We start from the raw sequence: 27,922 nt of genomic DNA, 5'->3' as shown, positions 1-27,922 counted from the left end.
TCTCCAACATCCCGTACGTACCCATACGCCCCACCCCCGTCTCGGTGATACTCTCCATGTGCTAAACGCTCCCCATCTACGTCGTCCCTCCACTCTCCTCCCACTCTGTGACACAGGCAATTGTGGGGAGTATGAGGGAGAGATGATGGCTAGTGTTTCACCTCCCCCCGTCCCATGGATATCGATCAACAGGATCTGAAACTCTCCACAACTCTGCATGCACAGGCCGGTCACGTGTTCCACACCACTTGCGTCAGTGTTTGCATTCTCACCACCCTTTCCCTAGCCTCCTCTCTCCTCCCCTTCCTTCCTCTAACGGCAGCACACAATCCGCTCACACACACACACGCACCATCTCCGAGAGACACACACAATTCAAGACTACTGGAAAGCCGAAAAGCTGGGTATTGGTGAGTGGGGAGAACGGAGGAGGGGATTTCGTACTTTTTCTGATTCTCGTAGAGTGTGCTGCGATGGTGCGGGAGGGTACTTCACATGTCTGACCCCGAGAGTGAGATGGGATAATATTTAGAGAGCTTCGCGGGTTATCTGACCCTGGTAGAGTGTGCTGGGCCGGTGTGGGACGGAGCTTCACACTCCTTGCAAGACCCCCCAGTGTGTGTTGGGACAATGTGGAGGGAGCTGCACTCTGTGTCTGACCCCGGCTGTGTTTTTATGGGACGTTGCGGAGGGAGCGACTCAGTGTATATTTCCAGGAGTGTGCGATGGGATTTTATGGAGGGATTCTTGCTCTGTCTGTGACTCCTGACCCTGGGTCAGTGGATTTCGGTGTTTAACCAGGCTCCGATCAGAGATAGGGAGCACGAAAATTGTAAATCACATCTTCTGCTCAAACGGCTGCAATCTAAACAGCCTGTCTGTGGCCCCCACTCTCCTCCCCTTCCTTCCCCATTTCTCAGCACACCATTCCTTCTATATGATTCTTAAGTGAGAGAGTGAGCAGCATATATGTACAAATGTAATGGGTATGTATGGGAAGGTTGTTTTGCAAAGTGACGTCAGGGATTTAGCTATTAAATTAAAAGACAGGACCACTACCCATCACAGTGTGTCCAGAAATAGGAAGGCCATGCAGTTTAGCACGTGGTGTAGATGGGAGGACTCCAAAATTTGGAAACATTGGTTTTTTTCCAAGGAAGGTGGGATCTGTATAGATGAGATGGAAATCTATTTAAATATAAACTGGAGGGAAATGATATCCCAGCGGGAAAGTTTGTCAGGACTGCGCATGAGAGTTTTTGGGAGAGTTGTTGAACTCGAATTGCAGGGATATGGGATTCAGAGCTCCAGAGCAAACAGCAGAGTCGATATGGAGACAGATGTTGGTAAGACCTCATAAAAAGGAAGATATCAAGAGTTTATTCACAATGCGACTGGTGCCCTGAGCTCCATATATTTCACTGCAGGAAATTTTAAAGAAATGAGGGCAGTTGTGATCAGGGAATAATTCAATACTGTGAATTATGATATTACAGCTATTTCTGAGAACTGGGTGTAGGAGGAGCAAGCAGGAGTTTCCTTATTTTTCGGGTTTCCTTATTTTTAGTCATGAGAAAGCGGAAGGAATTGAAGGAGCAGGGGTGACATTACTAGGCTGAGAAAAATGTTACCACAGTGGACAGTCAGGACTGGAAAGTAAATTCCTCTAATTGAGGCTTTAGGGGTGGAAATGACGAATAAGAAATGTATGAAAATGTTACAACATAGAACATAGAATGTTACAGCACAGTACAGGCTCTTCGGCCCACAATGTTGTGCCGACTCCTAAAGCCTACCCCACATATAAACCCCAACCGTAAATTCTTCATATAACTGTCCAGTAGTCTGTTAAACTTCACTAGTTTATCTGCCTCCACCACTGACTCAGGCAGTGCATTCTACGCACCAACCACTCTCTGAATGAAAAACCTTCCTCTAATATCCCCCATGAACTTCCCTCCCCTTACTTTAAAGCCATGTCTTCTTGTACTGAGCAGTGGTGCCCTGGGGAAGAGGCGCTGGCTGTCCACTCTGTCTATTCCTCTAAATATCTTGTATACCTCTATCATGTCTCCTCTCATCCTCATTCTCTCCAAAGAGTAAAGCCCGATCTCCCTTAATCTCTGATCATAACGCATACTCTCTGAACCAGACAGCATCCTGGTAAATCTCCTCTGTACCCTTTCTAATGCTCCCATATCCTTCCTATAGTGAGGCGACCAGACTGGACACAGTACACCAAGTGTGAGATAACCAGGTTTTTATAGAGCAGCATCATTACATCGCGATACTAAACCTCGGACCCTCGACTTATGAAAGCTAGCACTCCATAAGCTTTATTAACTATCCTATCAATCTGTGAGGCATCTGTCAGGGATCTGTAGCCCCAGATTCCTCTGCTCTTAAGCACTACCACGTATCCTGCCATTTACTTTCTCCTCTGCCTTGGAGTTTGTCCTTCCAAAGTGTATCACCTCACACTTCTCCGAGTAGAACGCATCTGGCACTTTCAACTGGGAAATCAATATACAAATGTATACGTCCCATCGAAACGACAGACAGGTGGGCAGAGTTGGTGTGGTGTCTCTGCTGGTGACAAATGAAATTCTGTCCCTTGCGAGGGCTGACATAGAATCAGCAGATGCAGAGGCTATATGGAGAGCACTAAGAAATTGTAAGGGAAAAAAGACCTTAATGGGAGTTATTTACAGGCCCCAAATAGTAGCCTGGATATAGGTTGCAAGTTGAATCAAGAGCTAAAATTAGCATGTTGCAAAGTTAATGCTAAGGTTGTAATGGGGGATTTCAATATGTAAGTAGACTGGGAAAATCAGGTTGGGACTGGACCCCAAGAAAGGGTGTTTGTGGAGTGCCTCCGAGATGGATTCTTACCAGGCAGAAGCAATTCTGGAGCTAATGTTGTGTAATGAACCGGATTTGATACTCTCGGTAAAAGTGCCATTAGGGGGTAGTGACCATAATATGATAAGTGTTAATCTGCAATTTGAGAGTGAGAAGGGAAAATCGAAAGTGTCAGTATTACATTGAACAAAGAGGACTATGTAGCCATGAGGGAGGAACTAGCCGAAGTTGACTGGAAGGATACCGGAACAGGGATGACAGTGGAACAACAATGGCAGGTATTTCTGGGAATAACACAGAAGGTGCAGGATCAGTTCATTCCAAACAGGAAGAAAGATTCTAAGCGGAGTAGGGGGTGACCGTGGCTAACAAGGGAAGTCAAGGACAGTATAAAAATAAAAGAGAAGAAGAATAACACAGCAAATATGAGCGTGAAACCAGAGGATTGGAAAAATGTTAAAGAGCAACAGAAGATAACGGATAGAAGAGAAGAGGTACGAAGGTAAGCTAGCCAAGAATGTAAAGGAGGATAGTAAAAATTTCTTTAGGTATGTGAAGAGGAAAGATAAACCATAGCTAAGACCAAAGTTGGACCCTTGAAGGCAGAAACCAGTGAATTTATTCTGGGGAGCAAGGAAATGACAGACGTGTTGAACAGGTACTTTGGATCTTGCTTCACTAGGGAAGACACAGACAATCTCCCAGTTGCAACAGTGGCCAGAGGACCTAGGGTAAGGGAGGAACTGAAGGAAGTTCACATTAGGCAGAAAATGGTGGTGTGCAGACTGATGGGACTGAAGGCTGAAAAATTACCAGGGCCTGATGGTCCGCATCCCAGGGTACTTAAGGAGGTGGCTCTAGAAATCATGGACTCATTGATAATCATTTTCCAGTGTTCTATAGATTCAGGGTCAGTTCCTGAGGATTAGAGGGTAGCTAATGTTATCCCATTTTCAAAGACGGGAGGGAGAGAGAAAACAAGGAATTATAGACCGGTTAGCCTGACAGCAGTGGTAGGGAAGATTCTGGAGTCACTTATAAAAGATGAAATAGCGGCACATTTGGATAGCTGTAAGAGCATAGGTCTGAATCAGCATGGATTTACGAAGGGGAAATCATGCTTGACTGATATTCTGGAATTTCTTGAGGATGTAACTCAGAAACTAGACAAGGGAGAGCCTGTCGATGTAGTGTACCATGACTATTGGAAAGTTTTTGATAAGGTCCTACATATGAGATTAGTGGGCAATATTAGAACACATGGTATTGGGGGTAGGGTACTAACATGGATAGAAAATTGTTTGGCAGAAAGGAAACAAAGAGTAAGGACTAACTGGTCCTTTTCAGAATGATCAACAGTGACTAGTGGGGTACAGCAAGGCACGTTGTTGGGACCGCAGCTATTTACAATATATATTAATAATTTAGATGAAGGGATTTAAAGTAACATTAGGAAATTTGCAGAAGACACAAAGCTAGGTGGCAGTGTGAAATATGAGGAGGATGTTAGCAGATTGTAGGGTGATTTTGACAGGTTGGGTGAGTGGGTAGTTGCATGGCAGGTGCAATTTATTATGATAAATATGAGGTTATCCACTTTGGTGCCAAGAACAGGAAGGCAGATTACTATCTGAATGGTGTCAAGTTAGGAAACGGGGAAATACAACGAGATATAGCTGTTCTTGTTCATCAGTCACTGAAAGTACGCATGCAGGTACAGCAGGCTGTGAAGAAAGCTAATGGGATGGTGGCCATCATAACAAGGGGAGTTGAGTACAGGAGCAAAGAGATCCTTCTTCAGCTGCACAGGCCCCTGGGGAGACCACACCTAGAGTATTGTTTTCAGTTTTGGTCTCCAAATTTGAGGAAGGACATTTTTGCTATTGCTGGAGTGCAGCGTAGGTTCACGAGGTTGATTCCCAGGTTTGCGGGACTGTCAGGTGTTGAACGATTGGAGCGACTGGACTTGTATACACTGGAATTTAGAAGGATGAGAGGGGATCTGATTGAAAATTATATGATTATGAAGGGATTGTACACATTCGAGGCAGGAAATATATTAGCGATGTTGGGAGTCTCCAGAACCAGAGGTAACAGTTTAAGAATAAAGAGTAGGCCATTTAGAACGGAGTGCAGGAAAATAAAAGTTTTACACCCAGCGAGTTGTGGATCTATGGAATGCTCTGCCTCAAAATGCAGTGGAGACCAATTCTCTGGATGCTTTCAAGAAAGAGCTAGATGGCGCTCTTAATGATAGCGGACTCAATGGACATGGGGAGAAGGCAGGAACGGCGTACCGATTGTGGATGATCAACCATGATCATATTGAACAGCGGTGCTGCCTCGAGAGTTCGAACGGCCTACTCCTGCACCTATTGTCTATTGTCTATTTTCATCCCAGTTTTGCATCTTATCAATGTCTCTGCAATCCTCGACAATCCTCTATACTATTTAGAACACCACCAAACTTTGTGTCGTCTGCAAACTTGCAAACCAATTCTTCTACCCCACATACATGTCGTTAATAAAAATCACGAAAGGTAGGAGTCCCAGAACTGATCCTGGGGGTACGCCACGAGTCACAAATGTCTAATCCGAATGTACTCCCTCCACTACCATACTCTGCTTTCTGCAGGGAAACCAATTCTGAATCCACCTTGCCAAACTTCCCTGGATCCCAGGCCTTCTGATATTCTGAATAAGCCTACCGTTTGGTATCTTATCAAATGTCCTCGTGGAGCAGCCTGGGAAATATTCCGTCAGGCCCCTGGGACCTATTTGTCCTAATGTATTTTAACAACTCCAACAACACCTCTCCCTTAATATCAACATGCTCCAGAACATCAACCTCACTCATATTGTCCTCACCGTCACCAAGCTCCCTCTCAGTGGTGAATACCGAAGAGAAGTATTCATTGAGGACCACGCTCATTTCCACCGCCTCCAGGCACATCTTCCCACTTTTATCTCTAATCGGTCATACCTTCACTCCTGATATCCTTTTATTCTTTACATAATTGAAGAATGCCTTGGGAATTCTTTTACCCTGCTCGCCAAGGACTTCTCATAACTCCTTCTTGCTCTCCTCAGCCCATTTTTAAGCTCCTTTATTGTTACCCTCAATAGACTCATCTGAACCTTGCTTCCTAAACCTCACTTATGCTGCTTTCTTCCATCTGATTAGATTATCCACCACACATGTCACCCACCGTTCCTTTACCCTACCATTCTCTATTTTCCTGGCCGAGACAAATTTATCACTAACATGCTGCAAGAGATCCCTAAACATCGACCACATGCCCATAGTACATTTCCAAGTAAAAGCATCATCCCAATTCACACCCTCAAGTTCTTGCCGTATAGCCTCATTATTTACCCTTCCCCAATAAAAAAAAGTCCTGTCCTCTGTGATTCTGTCTTTTTCCATGATAATGTTACAGGCCATGGAGAGGTGTCACTGTCCTACAGATGCTCACCCACTGAGAGATCTATGACCTGACTCGGTTCTTTAACCAATACTGGATTCAGCACAGAATTCCCCCTAATCCGCCTGTCAATATACTGTGACAGGAATACGTTCTGGGCGCACTTGACAAACTCTGCCCCCTCTAAACCATTGGAACTAATCAGGCGGCAATCAATATTAGGGAAGTTAAAGTCACCCATGATAACAACACTGTTATTTTTGTACCTTACAAAAATTTGCCTTCCAATCTGCTCCTCGGTTTCTCTGCTGCTACCAGGGGGCCTATAGAATACCCCCAATAGAGTAACTGCTCCCTTCTTGATCCTGACCTTCACCCATACTAACTCAAAAGAGGATCCTGCTCCATTACCCACCCTTTCTGGAGATATAATATTATCCCCAACTGGTAATACCACCCTCCTCTCCTCCACCACCCCCCCCCCCCCGCATCTCTATCCCGTTTAAAGGACTGAAATGCAGGAATATTGAGAATCCATCCCTGCCCTGGTGCCATCCAAGTCTCTGTGATGGCCACTCCATCATAATTCCAGGTATTTTTCCAAACTCCCAGTTCATCACCTTTGTTCTTGATGCTTCTTGCATTGAAGTACACGCACTTGAGCCGTTCTAACGTACAACCTTTACACCCTTTATTCTAATTCTCTTCCCTCAAAACCTCTTTATATGCTAGAGCTGGTTTTAATCCATGCACTATACTTGCAGCTCCCGCATGACATTTATCCTTCTCCACCTAACTATCTGCTCTAACACTCTGGTTCTCCTCCCCCTGAACATCTAGTTTAAACCCCCCAGAGCAGCACTAGCTAGCCTTCCCGCAAAGATGTTAGTCCCACACTAGTTCAGGTAAACCCGTCCCGTCGAAACAAGTCCAAACATCCCCGGAACAAGACCCAGTTGTCCAGAAACACGAAGCCTTTATTCCTGCACCAACACCTTAGCCGCGTATATATCTGCATTATCTTCCTATTTCTGGCCTTACGAGCACGTGGCAGGGATAGCCATCCTGAGATTGCAACCCTGGAGGTCCTGTCCTTCAACTTTACACCTAACTCCCTAAACTCTCTTTGCAGAGAGTTTTCTTTTCTTTTCTTCCTATTGGTAGCGTCTGGCCCGGGTCCTATAAATTTGCAACATTGCCTCTCTGCTTATAAACTCAATCTCACGATTTTTGAAGGTCAATACACTTTATGCTATCTCAACCACAGAGACAACCTGTGCAGCTGCTTTGAGTGTCCTATGGACTCGAATCCCAAGATCCCTCTGATCACTTCTCAGCCCAGATTTGCATCCTATGAATACCTCGCTGTAAGCTTTGACAGATCTCATAGTTGGGGGTATCTACAATACCCCAACCTTTGTATCATCCGCAAATTTAAGAACCACAGCGTAGAGTTGACGTCCAAGAACATATCGCTAAGGCACTCCACTGTTCACCGGCTTCCGTACAGAATATGACACGACTGCAACCTATCTTTGCCTTCTGTGGGCAAGCCAGTTCTGGATACACAAAGCAATGTCTCCGTGGGCCACGTGTCTCCTTACACGGGATACATTATCAAATGCTCGGTGAAATCAAAATGCACTACAACTACTGCGCTACCTTCATCAATTTGTTCAGTCCCATCCTCGAAAAAAGAAATCAGGCTGGTAAGGCACGACCTGCCTTTGACAAATCCATGCTGACTATGACCAATCATATTATGCCTCTTCAAATATTCATAAATCCTGCCTCTCAGGATCTTCATCAACTTACCAACCACTGCAGTAAGACTCAATGGTCTATAATATTCTGGTCTATCTCTACTCCCTTTCTTGAATAAGGGAACAACATCCACAACCCTCCATTCTTTCGGAATCTCTCCCATCCTTATTGATGATGCAAACATAATCGCCAGAGGCTCAGCAATCTCCTCCGTCGGTTCGCACAATAGTTTGGTCTTCCTTTCCCGATGATTTTTGCAGATTGATGCTTTCTAAATGCTCCAGCATATCATCGTTATTAATATCTACATGCTCAAGCATTTAAGCATTTCATCCTTAAAATCGCCAGAATCCTTTATCCAAGTGAATACTGAAGCAAAGTATTCATTATGTACCTCTGCTCTCTCTTCCTGTTCCGTACACACTTTTGCACTGACACACTCGATTCGTCCTAAACTCTCTAATCTTATCCACTTGTTCTTCACATACCTATAGAGTGGCCTGCAGTTTACCTTAATCCTGTCCTGCGAGGCCTTCTTATGGTCCATTCTGGCTCTCCTAATTTCTTTCTTAGGCTCCACCCTGCTAGCTTTATAATCTTCCAGATCTCTGTCATCAACTAGTCTTTTGAACATTTCCTAAGGCCTTCTCTTACTCTTGACTAGATTTACAACAGCCTTTGCACACCACGGTTCCTGTACCCTACCAGCTTTTCCCTTTCTCATTGGAACATACCTATGCAGAATTGCGCGCACATGTCCTTTGAACATTTGTCACATTTCTTTCGAACATTTCGGAGAGCAATTGATCACAATTGAGCCATAGCCACAATGAATGGCGTTGCTGGCTCGAAGGGCCGAATGTCCTACTCCTGCACCTATTGACTGTTGTCTGTTGACAGTTTATGCTTCTAACTTCCTGCCTGATAGCCTCATATTTTGTCCTACTCAGTTAAACGCTTTGCTGACTTATCTGTCCCCATCCTTCTCCAGTGCTATGATAAAAGAGGTAGTGTGTGATCACTATCTCCTTCGGAGATATGATGTTGTGGCCATTACAGAGATTTCGATGATTCAGGGACAGGAATAGTTTCTTCAAGTGTCGGGGTTCAGATGTGTCAGAAAGGACAGGGAGGGAGGCAAAAAAGAGCTGTGGGCGTGGCACTGTTGATCAATGATACTGTCAGGGCTGCAGAAAAGGTGGACCCCGTGGAGGGTTTTTCTATGGAGTCTCTGTCGGTGCAGGTTAGGAACAGGAAGGGGTCAATTACTTTACCGGGTGTTTTTTTTTAAAGGCCGCCCAATAGTAACAGGGATATCGAGGAGTAGACAGGGAAACAGATCCTGGAAAGGTGTAGTAATAACAACGATGTCGTGATGGGAGATTTTAAAGGCACAAATATCAATCGGCATCTTCCCAGAGCAAGGGATGAGATGGAGTTTGTTAGGTGTGTTCAGGAAGGTTTCTTGACACAATATGTATGTAATCCCACAAAAGCAGAGGTTGCATTCATTTGGTATTGGGAAATAAACCTGGTCAGATGTCACAACTCTCAGTCGGAGAGATTTTTGGAGATAGTGATCAGAATGCTATCTCCTTTACAATAGCATCGGAGAGAGATAAGAACAGACAAGTTAGAAACGCATTTTGTTGGAGTAACAGGGATTATCAGGCTATTGAATAGGAACCTGCAAGCTTAAATTGGAAACAGATGTTCTCAGAGAAAAAGCATTGCAGAAATGAAGCAAATGTTCAGAGGATATTTGTGTGGAGTTCTGCATAGGTACATTCCAATGTGACAAGGAAGTTATGGTAGGGCATAGGAACCGTGGTGTACAAAGGCGATACAAAACCTAGTCAAGAAGAAAACAAAAGCTTCCAAAAGTTTGAGAGAGATAGGTAATGTTAGAGATCTGGATGATTATAAGGCTAACAGGAAGGAGTTTAAGAAGGAAATTAGGAGAGCCCGAAGAGGCCATGAGAAATTCTTGGCGGGCAGGATTATGGAAAACCCCGAGGCTTTCCTCAAGTATGTGCAGAGTAAGAGGATAAGACGCGAAAGAATAGGACCGATCAAGTGTGAGAGTCGGAAAGAGTGTATGGATCCGGAGGAAATAGCAGAAACTTAACGAATACTTTGCTTCAAGTATTCACTGTGGAAAACGATCTGGGTGATAGTAGCGATCACTTGCAGCATGTTGATATTCAGAAAGAGGGTGAGCTGGAGCTTTTGGAAAACATCAAATTGGTAAGTCGCCGGGACCGGATGAGATGTACCCCAGGCTACTGTGGAGGCGAGGGAGGAGATTACTGAGCCACGGGCGATGATCTTTGCAACATCAAGGGGGACGGGAGAGGTTCCAGAGGATTGGAGGGTTGCGGATGTTGCTCCTTTAATCAGAAAGGTTTGGAGATATCTCAGGGAATTATAGACCAGTGATTCATAACTCTGTGGTTAGTAAGTGGATGGGGAAAATCCTGAGAGGCAGGATATATGAACATTTGGAGAGATTTAATATGATTGGGAATAGTCAGCATGGTTTTGTCAAGGGCAGGCCGTGCCTTAAGGGCCTGATCATTTTTTTTTAGGATGTGACTAAACAAATTGATGAAGGAAGAGCATTAGATGTAGTGTATACGAATTTCAGCAAATCATTTGATAGGTTTTCCCTGGAAGGATTATTGAGAAAGTAAGGAAGCATGGAATCGAGGGTGGAAGGAGAAGTGAAGGAATAAGTGAGCTGGTTGTGGAAATATATGGGAAGAGGAGGAAATAAAGCAGTTCAGGTCGGATAAAGAAAGAAGGTGTAGAGGAGAGAGGAAGTGGAGCGGGAAGGTGCGTGATAGAGAAGACGTTGAGGTGGGGAAGGTGAGTGGGACAGTAGGAGCCAGTGCCATGCGAGGGTGGGAGAATGAAGAGAGTGATTGAGGGAAACGAAAGGAAGAGGAAGAGTGGGGAGGGAAGGAGAAAGGTGTGGTGGGAGAGACCGGGAAGCTCGGAGGTAGGATGGGATAAAGTATGGAGGGACGGTGGAGATGTGATGAAGGAGATGAAGGCGGACATTGGGAAGGGAGGGGGAATACAGAAAGCATCTGTGAGTGTGTAAGCACTCCTGCGTGTCAGGGTGACAGGAGTGTTGGTCGTGGAGAGCAGAAAAAGAGAGGGGAAGATGGAGGAGGCTGTGGAATAAGATAATGGAGAAGAAGAGACAGTGGGGCAAAGCTGGGCGAGAGGAGGAAGAGAAAAGAGCAATGGTTGAGGAGGGGAGGAAGATGGGATAGAAAGAGAGAGAGAATGGGGAGGGAAAAGGAGAATGAAAAAGGGAGAATAGGGGAAGTTTGTGGAAAGAGAACGAGAGGAAAAGACAGAGAATTCCACGGAATAAGGAGGGAGAGAGAGAGAGAGAGAGTGCGCCACTGGATGAGGAAGGCGAGGAAAGCCTGTGAAGGGAAGGGGATTCGTGGAGAGCTGTTCACTTCACTCGGAGGGAGGTGGGTTTTGGGTGATTCTCCCGCTGCCCTGCTTTCTCGCAGTCAGGGAGTCTGAAGCCCCGGCCATGAGCAGGAGCAATGGGAGCGTCCAATGCTTAAAAGGGGAAGCAGCTGGCGGCGCATTTGTCCTGGATAATTACGGCTCTGTATGATAATAAAATCCCTCGGACGTTCCCTCCTTCCTCATTTGTGCCCTCTTTCTCACCTCACCTCCTCCAAATCCTTTCCTTTCTTCGATTCCACATTCTCTACTTCGATTCCACATTCTCTCCGTCCTTCCAGAATCCCTCCCCCATCTCCACCGCGCTCTCCATTCTTCCTCTCCTCCTCTCTGCTGACTTGTTCCCTCCTGACCTCTCACCCTAATCTCCATTCACAGGCCCTCTCTCACCAATCACTCTCCAACTCTCCCGCCTTCATTTCTCCAAGTCTCACCCTCTCCGCTCACTTTTCCCCATCTCCATCACTCCTTCCGCCCTGCTCTCTCCACATGCCCCTTCTCTCTCCCTTCCCCCCAGTCTGTCCATTGTCACCTACATCTCTATCACTATCCGAACACGAATCCTCCCCTCTTTCCCCCACTCTCATTACTATTCCCCCAACCACTCTCATTTCTCACGACCACCCTCTGCAACACCCTCAATCTCTCTGCTCCCCGCACTTCCTCCCCCTGCTCTCGGTTCCTCTATTCATCAGCTCTTCATCCGGCGTTGGTTGGTACCATTCTAACTCACTTGTTAACACAGGCTTCCTCTGACAACTGTTGCTTCCCCTTTCTGAGCTCAGAGACGCAGAGAATCCTCGGCAGGATGGACCGGAGCGAGAGCTACATGACTGTGAATATGGGAAGAAATGACTCACGGTCTCCTTCCCGAGGTGAGTGCGGCAGAGACAGGCGACTGATCTGTTCTGCAGCTTATCCTGGTGTGTGTGATCGGACGGGTGGAGTGAGTTTCACATTATGACTGCTCGGGAGTGTGTGATGAGTGAGTGTGGAGGGAACTTCACACTGTGCCTTACCCCGGGAGTGTGTGATGGGACGGTGTGGAGAGAGATTCACTCTGTGCCTGACCCCGGAAGTGTGTGATGAGACGGTGTGGAGTGAGATTCACTGTGTGTCTGACCCCGGGAGTGTGCGATGGGACGGTGTGGAGTGAGATTCACTCTGAGTCTGACCCCAAGAGTGTGTGATGGGAGGGTGTGGAGGGAGATTCACTCTGTATCTGAACCGGGATTGTGTGAAGGACGGTGTGGAGAGAGAATCATTTTGTGTCTGACGCCGGGAGTGTGTGATGGGAAGGTGTGGAGAGAGATTCATTTTGTGTCTGACCCCGGGAGTGTGTGATGGGACGGTGTGGAGGAAGCTTGTCTCTGTGTCAGATCCCGAGATTTTGTGATGGGACGGCGTGGAGGGAGATTCACTCTGTTTATGACCCCCGACAGTGTGTGATGGGGCGGTTTGGAGTGAGATTCACTCTTGTCTGACCCGGGAATTGTGTGATGGGACGGTGTGGAGGGAGATTCACAGTTTGTCTGACCACGGGAGAGTGTGATGGGACGGTGTGGAGGGACATTCACTCTGTGTCTGACCCCGGGAGTGTGTGATGGGACGGTGTGGAGTGAGATTCACTCTGTGTCTGACCCCGGTAGTGTGTGATGTAAGGGTGTGGAGCGAGATTCACTCTGTGTCTGTCCCGGGATTGTGTGATGGGAGAGTGTGGAGGGAGATTCACTCTGTGTCTGACCCCGGGAGTGTGTGATGGGACAGTGTGGAGTGAGATTCACTCTGTTTCTGAGTCCGGGTGTGTGTGACGGGACGGTGTGGAGGGAGATTCACTCTGTGTCTGAATCTCGCTGTTCTGTCCCCAGGTGAACCTGATGTATCGTACGCGGAAGTTAATTTCAAACGCTTCTCGGCACCCCGAGTCCGGGCAGATCGAGGTCAGTTTCATCCTTGTTGGTTTGAACCTGTTCAGCTGACGTGTCCAAACCTGTCGAGAGATATCCGGGCAAACGTACCTAATGATTGCCTGTTTGAGCATAAGTCGCAGGGAACGAGTGTGAGAGATGATGGTGTGGTAAACTTTGTGGGAGGGATGGTGTGGAGGGTGCTGTGTTGAGTGACCTCCCTTGGAGGGGCGGTGCAGGAGGCGAGCCGTGGGATGGTTTGAGGAGGATGGGCTGTGAGGAGGGTCGGTGAGGAGAGAGAGCATGGGATGTGCCATGTGGAGGAATGGGCGATGAGGAGCGAGCGCTGTGGGATTGTGTTGCGGAGATGAGTGAGCGCCGTGTGGGTGTAGTCAGGTAGGAACGCCGTATAATTCCATAACCACTCTCTCACTTTTCTGAACCCCACTCTCTTTTCCTTCTTTCCACTTCTCTCCCCTTCCTCACCTCCTCACACCCTCTCCGCTTGTCGTCTCTCCCCTTTGCCCTCTCCCCGTTTCCCCACTCTCTCCCACTGTCCCTTTCTCTTCGCTCTCTCTCATTGTCTCCTCTCCCTCCCGTCTCTCCTCCATCACAGTCACAGTCTCTACCACTCTCAGTCTCAAACTCGCGGTCTTTTCCTCTCTCTCCGCTCCATCTCATCCTTCCCCGTACACCCATCCCGGACTTCCAGCCTCGCTCTGTCCCTATATTTGCCCCTCAATTCCCGTCACGTCCTCTCCTCCTCTCTATCCACGGCTCTCTTCCTTTCACCGTCGTCCCCCCCCCCCCTCTTCTCCCTCTCTCTCAAATTCTCTTTTTATCTCTTCTCCATCCCTCTCCCACTTTTCTCCTCCCCACACACTCCCTTCTCTATCCCCCTTTCTTTCCCTCTCTCACACATCTGCCTGACCTCTCACTGCTCCAGACACTCTGCCCTGTCCCACCCCCTCTGTCTCCGGCTCTTTCACCCCGTTCTCCCTCCCCATTCCTTCTCTGCAACATCCCGCCCATCGCACCTGTCGCAACCTCCTTCTCTATGTCGATCGCTCTCCTCTGCTGCCCCCTGTATCTCCACTCTCTACCCCTCTCCCTCACCCTCTCTCCCGAATTCTCACCCCTTCTCTCTCCGTCACTTGGCTCTCTCCCTTCTCTCACCCCTCTCTCTTCTCTCTCTTCTCACCACCCTCCTCCATTCGCTACCGCTCACACTCTCCTCTCTTTCTTATCTGCTCTTTCTCCCTCTCCCAGACTGCCTGAACTCCACCTACTCAGAACTGAACTTTAGGAAAGAGGAACCCCGCATCGATGAGCACGAAGATCCTCCCATTGCCTCGGGATCCAGCGGGCTGTCAGCCACTGCACAAACAGGTCAGAGTTCACAGCGATGACGTCAATTTGGAAAGGTCACGTGTCATACTCCCAAGTGTCCAAGTTTCTAATGCATCTTTCTCGACAATTTCCTCTGTCAGTTCATCCCATAGACTGACCAAGGAATAAAATCCCGACCTAGCCGACCTCTCTCCATGCCTCACTTCCCCGAGTCCAACATCCTCGTAAACCTTCCGGCACAGTGGCCTTTCCTATATCAGGGCGACCAACAGCGAACAACAGCGGCGTCACTGTACATCTGCAACGTGGCCTCCCGACTCCTGTACCATCATCTTCCAGAACAGTGTACCATCTGTGAACCTGTTAATGAGTAGGTAGGTTATATCTACTCCCCGTGCTTGATCTGTCCTTCCCGTGCAAATTAGCCCGACAAATCTTCCTGGGTCTCAGTCCATCCAATATCTCTCTCCTTCCTCCATCTGCCACCCACCGGACCTTCCACCCCACTTTCTCTCACTCCTCCTTTATTACTCCGTCTCTCCCTCCCTTCCTTTCTTCCATCTCCAAGAGTGATCTAACATCTGGGATCTTGTGACAGTATTTGATAAAGTCAGTGTACATGGTATCTACTAATCAGGACAAACAGGTCCTCCGCAATCAAATCGGTCAGTCTAATCTCCCCCGGCCCCAGCATCCTATACAGAACAGCCCCACAATAGCTCATTGAAGTCCTATCTATCACGCCTTTTCAGAATGGCAGGCAGTGACTAGTGGGGTTCCGCAAGGCTCAGTGCTGGGACCCCAGTTGTTTACAATATATATTAATGATTTAGATGAGGGAATTAAATGCAGCATCTCCAGGTTTGCGGATGACACGAAGCTAGGCGGCGGTGTTAGCTGTGAGGAGGATGCTAAGAGCATGCAGGGTGATTTGGATAGGTTAGTTGAGTGGGCAAATTCATGGCAGATGCAATTTAATGTCGATAAATGTGAGGTTATCCACTTTGGTTGCAAGAACAGGAAAACAGATTATTATCTGAACGGTGGCTGATTAGTTAAAGGGGAGGTGCAACGAGACCCGGGTGTCATTGTACACCAATCATTGAAGGTGGGCATGCAGGTACAGCAGGCGGTGAAAAAGGCAAATGGTATGTTGGCATTCATAGCAAAAGGATTTGAGTACAGGAGCAGGGAGGTTCTACTGCAGTTTTACAAGACCTTGGTGACAGCGCACCTAGAGTATTGTGCAAACACGAGAAAATCTGCAGATGTTGGAAATTGAAACACCACACACAAAATGCTAGTAGAACACAGCTGGCTAGGCAGCATCTATTGGGAGAAGCGTTGTCGACGTTTCGGGCCGAGACTCTTCGTCAGGACTAACCGAAAGGAAAGATAGTAAGAGATTTGAAAGTAGTATGGGGAGGGGGAAATGCGAAATGATAGGAGAAGACCCTATCGGTTCCGCCTCCATCACTGCCGCCTACAGCCTATTCAAAAAAAAAACTTACCCCTGACATCTCCTCTGTACACACTTCCAAGCACCTTAAACGCATGTCCTCTCGTCCATGCAATTTCAGCTCTGGGAAAAAAGATCTGTCTATCCACACAATCAATGCCTCCCATTATCTTGTACACCTCTATCACGTCACCTCTCATCCTTCGTCATTCCAAGAAGAAAAGTCTGAGTTTACTCAAACTATTCTCATAAGGCACGCACTCAAATCCAGTAAACATTCTTGTAAATCTCATCTGCACCCTTTCTATGGATTCCACGTCTTTCCTATAGTGAGGCGTCCAGAACTGAGCTCAGTACTCCATGCAGGGTCTGACCAGGGTCCTATATAGCTGCAACATTACAACCCGGCTCCACGATTCCCTGATTCAATTCCACGATTGATGAAGGCCAATACACCATACGCCTTCTTAACCACAGAGTCCACCTGCGCAGCTGCTTTGAGCTCGGACCCAAAGAATCCACTGATTCTCCACATTGTGAAGAGTCTTACCATTAACTCTATATTCTGTCATCGTATTTGACCTATCAAAATGAACCACTTCAAACTTAGCTTGGTTGAACTCCATCTGCCACTTCTCAGCCCGGTTTTGCATCCTATCAATGTCGCGCTGTAACCTCTGACAGCCCTCTAACTATCCACAAACAGTGTGTCAACAGCAAACTTACGAACCCATCCCTCCACATCTTCATCCAGTTCATTTCTAACAGTCACGAAGAATAAGGGACCCAGAAGAGATCCCTGTTGCACTCCACAGAGCACTGATTTCCATTCAGAATATGACCGGTCTACAACCACTCTTTGCCTTTCGCGGGCAAGCCAGTTGTGGATCCACAATGCAATATCCCCTTTGATCCCATTCCTCCTTACTTTCTCAGTAAGCCTTGCACGGGTACCTTATAAAATGCTTTGCTGAAATCCATATACACTACATCAACTGCTCTTCCTTATCAATGCGTTTAGTCACATCCCCACAAAAATTCAGTAAGTCTCGTAAGGCACGATCAGCCCTTTTCAAAGCCATGCTGACAACTCCTAAACAAGTATTACCTCTCCAAATGTTCATAAATCCAGCCTCTCAGGATCTCCTCCAACCGCTTACCAACCGCTGAGGTAAGACTCACTGGTTTATAATTTCTAGGGATAACTTTTCTGACTTTTTTGAATAAAGGAACAACATCCACAACCTTCCAATCCTCCGGAAAATCCCACGTTTCCATTGATGATGCAAAGATCATCGCCAGAGCCTCAGCAATCTCTTCCCTCGCCTCCCACAGTAGCCTGGGGTATATTTCGTCCAGTACTGGCGACCTATCCAATTTGATACTTTCCAAAAGCTCCATTACATCCTCTTTCGTAACATTTACATTCTCAGGCTTTCCCGTCTGCTGCAAGTCATCACTACAATAACCAAGATACTGAAGTAAAGTATTCATTAAGAAGCTCATATGGTCTTATTAAATATTTATTGTGATCTTATGGTCGTATGGTCTCTCCACAGCTGCGCAAGGACGGGAGTCGAAAGTGAAGATCGGAAATAGGCCGTACCGTCTGATCTGCCTACTCTGCCTAGTTACGTTCGCCCTCATCGTGATAGTGGCCGGTCTCTCGATCCATGGTGAGTGGAACCGTCTCCGTGTGGAGTCAGACCGGAAAGCGGGTAGAATATGTTGAGATTGTAAAACACAACCGTGAAACTAACACCGATGGAAGAAGGCAGCATATATGAAGTTTAGAAAGCAAGGATGGTCCATTGAGGGACATAGGATAGCAAGAAAAGAGATGAAGAAGGGGCTGTGGAAAGAAAGAATGAAGCAAGAGAAGGCCTTGGTGAGTAGGGTAGAGGAAAACCCCAAGGCATTCTTCAATTATGTGAAGAACAAAAGAATGACAGGAGTGAAGGTAGGACTGATTAGAGATAATGGTGGGAATATGTGCCTGGAGACTGTGGAAGTTAGCGAGGTCCTCGATGAGTACTTCTCTTCGGAATTCACCACTGAGAGGGAACTTGATGACGTTGAGGACAATATGACAGAATTTAATGTTCTGGAGTATGTTGATATTAGGGGAGAGGAGCTGTTGTACTTGTTAAATACATAAGGACGGATAAGTCACTGGGGCCTGACGGAATAATCCCCAGGCTGCTTCACGAGGAGAGAGAAGAGATTGCTGAGACACTGGCTAGGATCGTTATGTCCTCGTTGTCCACGGGAATGGTACGGGAGGATTGGAGGGAGGGGAATGCTGCCCCATGTTCAAAAACGTTAGAGGGATAGTCCGGGAAATTATAGACCAATGAGACTTACGTCTGTTTTGAGAAAGCTGTTGGAAAAGATTCTTAGTGATAGAATCTATGGGCATTTAGAGAATCATGGTCTGAACAGGAACAGTCAGCATGTCTTTGTGAAGGGCCGATCGTGTCTAACAAGCCTGATAGAATTTTTGAGGAGGTGACCAGGTATATAGATGAGGATAGTGCAGTGGGTGTGATATACATGGAATTTAGTCCGACATTTGACAAGGTTCCACAAGGTAGAGCTTATTTAGAAAGTCAGAAGGCATGGGGTCCAGCGAAGCTTGGCCGTGTGGAGTAGGAATCGGCTTCCCTGGAGAGTGTCGTGATGGAGGGTGTACATTCTGATTGGAGGACCGTGACTAGTGGTGTTCCACAAGGATCGGTTCTAGTACCTATAATTTTCGTGATTTTATTAACGACATCGATGTGGGGGTAGAAGGGTGGGTTGACAAGTTTGCAGACAACACAATGGTTGGTGGTGTTGTAGATAGTGTAGAGGATTGTCGACGATTGCAGAGAGACATTGATAGGATGCAGAAGTGGGCTGAGAAGTGCCAGATGGAGTTCAACCCGGAGAAGCGTGAGGTGGTACTCTTTGGAAGGACAAACTCCAAGGCAGAATACAAAATAAATGCAAGATACTTGGTAGTGTGCAGGAGCAGAGGGATCTGGGGTTACATGTCCACAGATCACTGAAAGACACCTCACAGGTAGATAGGGTAGTTAAGAACGCTTATGGTTGTTAGCTTTCATAAGTCGAGGGATAGAATTTAAGAGACGCGATGTAATGATGCAGCTCCATAAAACTATGGTTAGGCCACACTTGGAGTACTATGTCCAGTTCTGGTCGCCTCACTATAGGAAGGATGTGGAAGCATTGGAAAGGGTACAGAGGAGATTTACCAGGATGCTGCCTGGTTTAGAGAGTATGCATTATGATCAGAGATTAAGGGAGATAGGGCTTTACCCTTTGGAGAGAAGGAGGATGCGAGTAGGTATGATAGAGGTATGCAAGATATGAAGAAGAATAGCTAAATTGGACAGCCAGCGCCTCTTCCCCAGGGCACCACTGATCAATACAAGAGGACACAGCTTTAATGTAAGGGGTGGGATGTTCAAGAGGGATATTAGAGGAACGTTTTTTACTCAGAGAGTGGTTGGTGCGTGTAATGCACTCCCAGAGTCAGTGGTGGAGGCAGATAAACTAGTGAAGTTAAAGAGATTACTAGACAGGTGTATGGAGGAGTTTAATGTGGTGGTTTATATTGGAGGCAGCGTTTAAGGGGTCGGTACAACAGAGTGAGACGAAGGGCTTGAACTGTGCTGTGCTATTCTATGTTCCATAACACGGACACGCCACAAACCGTGATAAAACACGGCCTATACCGTAACATAATTAAGACCCATGCTGACACAGTCACACCATTTACCATCACATCAACACTCCTGTTACCGTAGCACGGTCACGACCTTCAACAAGACGCAGATGCACTCCTGACCGCGACACTGACACGACCATCGCCGTGACACACACGTGTCTGTAACATCGACAGGCCCCTGACCGTGTTACTGATAAACTGCTCAAGGCGACACAGACACACACCTCACAGTGACACCGACACGCTCATCACCGTGACACTGAGGTACCGTACACCGTGACGTGATCCGCTCTGCACCGCATCGTGACAAAGACTCGCACGTCACTGTAACACCCCTTACCGCGACAGTATTACTCCTCAACATAACACCAATGTACCGTTCACTGAGGCAATTACCCTCACCTCACCCTGACACCGGTAAACCTTTTAACAGATACCGACACCTAAATTTAGAATGACACAATGACATCGTCATAGAACTCTCCGTTACACCGACACACACCTCAGCGTGCCACTCTCACACACACCGTGGCCATGACATGTCTCTCACCGTGGCACAGACATAACATTCTCTTTGCGACCAGCACACCCCACGCCAGGATACCGTGACACGTCATTGTGACCCGGTACACCTCCAACCGGGGCACAGGAACTCCTGTCACAGTGACACCGACACGTCCCTCACAGCAACTCGGACATGTCCCGCACGATACTGACGCTGACACACATAGTACCAACAAAACCTTCACTGGAACATTGATTTTACCCGCAAGGTGGCGCCGACGCCTCTCACTGTGCCCAAAGGATATGCTTCACTGTGACACCCTTCACCGTGACACCAACACAACACTCTCTGTGAACGGTTCGGTAGCGTGATGCTGACTCACGTAAAGGCTAATCATCCTTCACCATCTCTCTCAGTATCGCAGATCCGTCACAAGTTCACTGAGATGGAAACGAAGTACAGATCTGTCAACGAAACCAAGGCTCAAATCTGTGAATTGTTGACCAGCAGAAGAGGTGAGACATCATCCCCCTCTTTCACCCGCTCCTCATCACGGGGTAGGCATGGAGAGGGGAAGCGTCACTCGGAAGTGTGTGAAGAGATGGTATGGAGGCTGATTCATTCTGTGTTTGACCCGGTGTTTGTGTGATGGGGCTGCGTGGAGGAAGTTTCTCTCTATTTCTGAATCCAGGAGAGTGTGATGGGACGGTGTGGAGGGAGATTCACTCTGTGTCATCCCCGGGAGTGTGTGATGGGACGGTGTGGAGGGAGATTCAGTCTCTGTCTGACCCCTGGAGTGTGTGATGGGACGGTGTGGAGGGAGATTCACTCTGTGTCTCACCCCGGGAGTGTGTGATGGGACGGTGTGGATGGAGCTTCACTCTATGACACGCCAGGAAGTGTGTCATGGGATGTAAGGATGGAGGTACACACTGTGTTGAACATGTGAATGTGTGATGGGTCCGTGTGGAGGCAGCTTCCCTCTCTGTCTGTAGAGGGAGAATCACTCATCCTCTGAGAGAACGGTTGAGTTTATAAAGCGAGCAGATTGAGAGGGGGATGTAGTTTATTCGGCAGTTTGGACGGGGCCCGACTACGCAAGCGCGTGAAAGTCGGCCTCTGAAGCAGCGAGAGGGTTTAAAAAACGAACAGATTAACGGAGCGGCCACCGGAGTAGTGGGAGACAGAGTAGGAAGGGTTTGGCTCGAGAGGCTTCGGCGAGCAGAGACCGAGGACGAGCTTGCTCCCAGTGAGGTAAGGCCTGGTAAGATAGATAGATAGATAGATAGATAGATACTTTATTCATCCCCATGGGGAAATTCAGCATTTTTTTCCAATGTCCCATACACTTGTTGTAGCAAAAACTCATTACATACAATACAATACTTAACTCAGTAATAATATGATATGCATCTAAATCACTAGCTCAAAAAGCATTAATAATAGCTTTAAAAAGTTCTTAAGTCCTGGCAGTTGAATTGTAAAGCCTAATGGCATTGGGGAGTATTGACCTCTTCATCCTGTCTGAGGAGCATTGCATCGACAGTAACCTGTCGCTGAAACTGCTTCTCTGTCTCTGGATGGTGCTATGTAGAGGATGTTCAGGGTTTTCCATAATTGACCGTAGCCTACTCAGCGCCCTTCGCTCAGCTACCGATGTTAAACTCTCCAGTACTTTGCCCACGACAGAGCCCGCCTTCCTTATCAGCTTATTAAGACGTGAGGCGTCCTTCTTCTTAATGCTTCCTCCCCAACACGCCACCACAAAGAAGAGGGCGCTCTCAACAACTGACCTATAGAACATCTTCAGCATCTCACTGCAGACATTGAATGACGCCAACCTTCTAAGGAAGTACAGTCGACTCTGTGCCTTAATCTAATCTAATCTTAATCTTAATCTAGGTACTTTAATCTAATTCGCTTAGAAATAGGTAATGGAGGCAGCAGTTAGGGCAGTCGAGTACTCCGTGTGAAGGACGTGGGAAGTCATGGCGAGCCAAATTGTCCCTGATCACTACACCTGTAAAAGGTGCATCCAGCTGCAGCTCTTGACAAACCGAGTTAGGGATCTGGAGCTGGGGATGGATCAACTTCGGATCATTCGTGAAGCAGGGGCAGAAAAAGACAGGAGTTTCTGGGAGATAGTCACCCCTAAGAGTCAGGAGACAGGTTGCTGGGCGACCGCAGAACATCCCTGTGGCTGTTCACATCAACAATAATTACACCGTTTTGGATAGTGTTGGTGGGGACAACCTGCTCGGATCGTTCTGTACTCGGTGTCCACTGGAATGGCACCGGTGGATTGGAGGGAGGTGAATGTTGTGCCCTTGTTCAAAAAAGGTAGTAGGTATAGTCCAGGTAATTATAGGCATTACGTCTGCGGTGTGAAATATGTTGGAAAAGATTCTTAGAGATAGGATCTACAGGCAATTGGAGAATCATAGTCTGATCAGGGACAGTCAGCATGGCTTTGTAAAGGGCAGATCGTGTCTAGGAAACCTGTAGAGTTACTTGAGGAGGTGACCAGGCAAATAGATGAGGATAGTGCAGTGGATGTGATCTATATGGATTTCAGTAAGGCATTTGATAAGTTTCCACACGATAGACTTATTCAGGAAGTCAGAAGGCATGTGATCCCAGGAGGTTTGGCTTGCCTGCAGAAAGCTGTGTGCCGTGACGGAGGGAGTATATTCCGATTGGAAGTTGTGACTAGTGTTGTTCCAAGAGAATCGATTCGGGGACCCCTACTGTTCGTGATTTTTATTAACGACCTGGATGTGGGTGTAGAAGGGTGGGTTGGCGTTTGCAGACGACACAATGGTTGGTGGGGTTGTAAATAGTGTAGAGGATTGTCGAAGTTTGCAGAGAGACATTGATAGGATGCAGGAATTTGATGAGAAGTGGCAGATAGAGTTCATGCCGTAGAAGTATGAGTTGGTACACTTTGGAAGGACAAACACCGTGGCAGAGTACAAAGTAAATGGCAGGATACTTCTCAGTGTGGAGGAACAGCGAGACCTGGGTGTACATGTCCACATATCCCTGAAAGTTGCCTCACAGGTAGATAGAGTATTTAAAAAAGCTTATGGGGTGTTGACTTTCATAATTCAAGGGATAGAGTTTAAGAGTCACGGGGTATTGATACAGCTCTATAAAACTCTGGTTAGGCCACACTTGGAGAACTGTTTCCAGTTCTAGTCCCCTCACTACAGGATGGATGTGGAAGCATTGGAAAGGGTACAGAGGAGATTTACCAGGATGCTGTCTGGTTTAGAAAGCATGCGTTACGAACAGAGATAACGGCAGCTTGGGCTTTGCTGTTTGCAGAAAGAAGGAGGATGAGAGGAGACATGATAGAGGTATACAAGATATTAAGAGGAATAGATAGAGTGGCCAGCCAGCGCCTCTTCCCCAGGGCACCACTGCTCAGTACAAGAGGACATGGCTTTAAGGTAAGGGGAGGGATGTTCAAGGGGGTAGGGATATTAGAGAAAGTTTTTTACTCAGGGAGTGGTTGGTGCGTGGAATGCACTGCCTGAGTCAGTGGTGGAGGCAGATACACCAGTGAAATTTAAGACACTAGTCTATTGGTATATGGAGGAATTTAAGTTGGGGGATATATGGGAGGCAGGGTTTAAGAGTCGGTACAACATAGTGGGCCGAAGGGCCTATTCTGTGCTGTACTAATCTATATTATCTATCTGTGTCTATTTGAATTGTGTGCGGAGATATTTTCCTCCGGGAGTGTGTGATGGATGGTATGGAGGGATATTCACAGTGCCTGATCCTGTTAATGTGCGATGGGACGATGTTGGGGGCAGGGAAATTCTCTTTGTGTCTGACCTCAGGTGAACGTGATGGGACCGCATGGCGTGAACTTCACTCTCTGCGTCCCCCGGGTGTGTGTGATGGAAAAGTGTGCAGGGAGATTCACTCTGTGTCTCACTGTTCCTTGGTCCTGATTTCCAGAGCAAACCTGTTCCGAGAATTGGGTCACAAATAAAGACCGGTGTTATTACGTTTCCACGTTTGTAAAATCTTTATACAAAGCGATTCAAGAATGTTCAAACCGTGATTCAAGGCTGGTGGAAATCAATTCAAAGGATGAAGCGGTATGTGTCACAGCACGAGAACATCCCACAGAAACACAGGAATCATCACACACTCCCGGGGTCAAGCACAGAGAGAATCTCCCTCCGCACCGTCCCATCACACAATCCCGGGGTCAGACGGAGAGTGAATCTCCCTCCACACCGTCCCATCACACACACCCGGGTTCAGACACAAAGTGAATATCCCTCCGTACCGTCCCATCACACACTCCCGGGTTCAGACGCAGAGTGAATCGCTCTCCGCACCGTTCCAGCCCATAATCCCGGGGTCAAGCACAGAGTGAATCTCCCTCCGCACCGTCCCATCACACAATTCTCGGGTCAGACACAGAGTAAATCTCCCTCCACACCGTCCCATCACACAACCCCGGGGTCAGACACAGAGTGACGCTCCCTCCACACCGTCCCATCGCACAATTCTCGGGTCAGACACAGATTGAATCTCCCTCCACACCGTCCATCACACAATTCTGGGGTCAGACACAGATTGAATCTCCCTCCACACCGTCCATCACACAATTCTGGGGTCAGACACAGAGTGAATCTCCCTCTACACCGTCCCATCACACACTCCCGGGGTCAGGCACAGAGTGAATCTCCTTCCACACCGTCCATCACACACTGCTGGCGTCAGACGCAGAGTAAATCTCCCTCCACACCGTCCCCTCACACACTCCTGGGGTCTGACACACACTGAAGCTACCGTCACAGAGTCCCGGAAGAGATTCCTGTTGTAATCAACTGAGTGAAGCTCCGTATCATAGTTTTCGATTCATGGCATTAATACAGTAAATTTAAATTTCCTAGAACTTTGTATCCCGCAACCTTGTGTACCAAACCCATATATACTGGATTGGAAAATGCGAAAGCGGGTGAGATTTGGACTGATCTGTCGGGTGAGAGTTGGGTATTGTGATAGTCCTGACGGGAAAAAATAGAATTCGTTTACGGTCTGAAGTAGTTTTGTGGAAAAAGTGAAGGGTATTGGGATATATTTGTATGTGGGTAGGGGCTGGCATTTTGGGGCCGACACATGTCTGCCGGGGACGGACAGGGCAGTGTGAATATTTCGAAAACTGGCAGGGGGCAGTGGGGAGAGATCAGTACACACGGACTATTTTAGTACTGAAACATGTAGGTGAGGACAGCGCGGTGCAATGGGGTTATTTTGGAGCTAGTCACCGGCCTGTCAGGAGAGGCAGCAGCAGCGGGATTAGTTTAGTGAATGACTTAGATCTCAGGGGCGAGAGTAGGGCAATTGCATTAGTTTGGAGAACAGTACAGGGCGATGGGCACACAGTGGGTTAATGTGATTATTTCGGAGCTAGTCGCCGGGCTGTGAGGAGAGGGAGGAATAGTGTGATTCGTTTGCTGAATGACACAGATCTGAGGGAAAAGAGCTGGGATTAGCTTGGGGACGGACTCCGCTCGATTCCTCTACTGAAGCTGTTTTGTCTTTGTTGAAATTTTTTAACCCTCCTGGATAGGACTGCGGGCCGGAGTTTCCTGTACAAGGGGTCCTCTGGAACGCTCGTCTGCAGTCAGTGCGGAAGGAGTGACACTTGTGATCATGATCGGCGTTTCATCTGCGAGAAGTCGGCACCTTTGTTCCCGGATATTCCTGAAAAGATCCAGGGTCTCTGTCAACAGCCAGTGGAGTCGACATGAATCAAGTGACTACCCCCATTTTCTCCTCCTTCTCTCCCCTTCACTCTCACTTCCCGATGCTGTCAAATTCCCTTCCCACCCTCTCTGCCCCTCCCTCCTACTCCATCTCATCCTCTTGTCGCAACCATATTCTCCCCACTAGACACCGAGAAATCCCTCTCGCCTTCTATCCCTTTCTTTCTCGCCATTTCCCACGTCCCGCTCTTTCCCGCTCCCTCTACCTTTCTCTCTACCCCCGCACCTCCCCTTATTTCCTCGAACTTTCTCAGTCCGCACTTTCTCTGCTCCCGCTGCCCACCTCTCACCTCTCTCCCCTTTCCTCCCCCAAGCACTCCCTACCTCCCCTTCCCGTTCTATCTAAACCCTCCGTCTCTGTGATCTTTCCCTCTCTTTCTGCTTTCCACCCACTCTCACCTCAATCCTGTGCCGTCTGGTTCTCGATAACCTAACCCTGGGTGCAAGTCTGTGCGCATTCCCTCTGCCTCTGACCTTCTCGGGTTTATGTGACTCTGTAAATTTACAACTGCGCTCCAGGGAATGAAGTCCCAATCTTCCCTCCCTCTCTCCATAACTCAGCCCTCCGAGTTTCGGCAATATCCCCGTAGAATTCCCTGTACAATATATCCAGTTCACTGACATTTTGTCCTAAATCAGGGCGGCCTCACCGACGTCTTCTACCACGGCAACGTGACCTCCCGACCACTGTACTCAGTTTGACTGGTGAAGACCGGCGGGCCAAGTGTCCTGTCCACCCGATCGGATGTTTTCCACCGGAATCGCTATTTGAATTATTATCTGAAACTTATAAGGCCTGAAATTAGTCCTTTTGAAGCATCAGTACGGCGCAATGATGTACAATTAATGTAAATTACAAATATTAATAAACGCCGCAGAAATGTCGTGTTAGTGTTGCTGCGTTGAAAGATGTGATGGCGCAGGGGAAGAAGCTGTTCCTGAATCGCTGTGTGTGGGTGTTCTGTCTCCCGGAGCTGTCAAATACTCCTATAATACCACGTCCAATCCCGTTATCATTCTCGTGAACCCTCTTCAATGTCTCACATCCCCTGTGGGATAAGCGATCGAGACCTGTTCACAGAACTCAAAATGTGACCTCACCAGTTACGTATTAAGCCTGAGAATGACGTCCTTGCTTTTACGTCCCAGTCCTCTCGAAATGAATGCTGTCATCTCATTTGCTTCCTCACCACCGGCTCAAGCTGCAGGTTAAACTTCTGGGAAAGCTGAACGAAGTCTCCCAAATCCCTCTGCACCGCAGATTGTTTTTAACCCTTACACACTGTGCCGGTCATGTTTGACCCGTTCTGACATTTGACAGCAATAAAAACACCCTGAAGGTTTATACTTTTGCACAGGTGCTACAAATGTTTGTACATTGAGGCTGTTCCGGGTCGAATTTGACCCGGATCTATTGAAATGGATTTTAGATCTCTGAAAAATTAATTAAATATTCATCACCCATTTATTAACGTCAGATAGGCTATTTATACATACTAAATAGATCTGCGGTTCAAGCCTTTGGATAGACACTTGTTATGGATTCTTGGGCCGGCTCAAAATTGACCTAGACCATTCTGTGAAGGTATAGAATATGAACAGGTTGCCTGGGTTAAAAAAAAAAATCCCT

At 47.4% G+C, this 27,922-nt stretch overlaps 1 protein-coding gene across 3 annotated transcripts; it reads left to right on the top strand.

Annotated features, from left to right (window-relative positions):
- Window positions 1–302: 302 nt before the first annotated feature.
- Window positions 303–27,117, top strand: LOC140720068 (C-type lectin domain family 4 member A-like). Of its 3 annotated transcripts, XM_073034969.1 has the most exons (10): window positions 303–410; window positions 12,329–12,418; window positions 13,412–13,483; window positions 14,720–14,839; window positions 17,819–17,935; window positions 20,914–21,012; window positions 24,467–24,609; window positions 25,417–25,481; window positions 26,097–26,282; window positions 26,932–27,047. In XM_073034969.1, exons 2-9 carry the CDS (start codon window positions 12,352–12,354, stop codon window positions 26,275–26,277), a joined length of 864 nt encoding a protein of 287 aa, XP_072891070.1. In that variant the 5' UTR covers window positions 303–410; window positions 12,329–12,351; the 3' UTR covers window positions 26,278–26,282; window positions 26,932–27,047. The 3 variants fall into 3 exon arrangements, with proteins under 3 accessions (XP_072891070.1, XP_072891071.1, XP_072891072.1); XM_073034970.1 differs by lacking the exons at window positions 24,467–24,609; window positions 25,417–25,481 and having other exon boundaries at window positions 26,932–27,117; XM_073034971.1 differs by lacking the exons at window positions 24,467–24,609; window positions 26,932–27,047 and having other exon boundaries at window positions 26,097–26,306.
- Window positions 27,118–27,922: the final 805 nt, after the last annotated feature.

Source organism: Hemitrygon akajei, unplaced genomic scaffold (genome assembly GCF_048418815.1).
Source record: "Hemitrygon akajei unplaced genomic scaffold, sHemAka1.3 Scf000035, whole genome shotgun sequence".
Classification (NCBI taxonomy): Eukaryota; Metazoa; Chordata; class Chondrichthyes; order Myliobatiformes; family Dasyatidae; genus Hemitrygon; species Hemitrygon akajei.
This window is presented reverse-complemented; position numbering and strand designations above follow the sequence as displayed.

Bases quoted from the DNA above. Each gene is read 5' to 3' on its own strand.
- LOC140720068 (XM_073034969.1), top strand. From the start codon at position 12,352: ATGGACCGGAGCGAGAGCTACATGACTGTGAATATGGGAAGAAATGAC. The intron at 12,419-13,411 runs GTGAGTGCGGCA...TTCTGTCCCCAG, and splicing joins CTCACGGTCTCCTTCCCGAG to GTGAACCTGATGTATCGTAC. The intron at 24,610-25,416 runs GTATGTGTCACA...TAAATTTCCTAG, and splicing joins TCAATTCAAAGGATGAAGCG to AACTTTGTATCCCGCAACCT.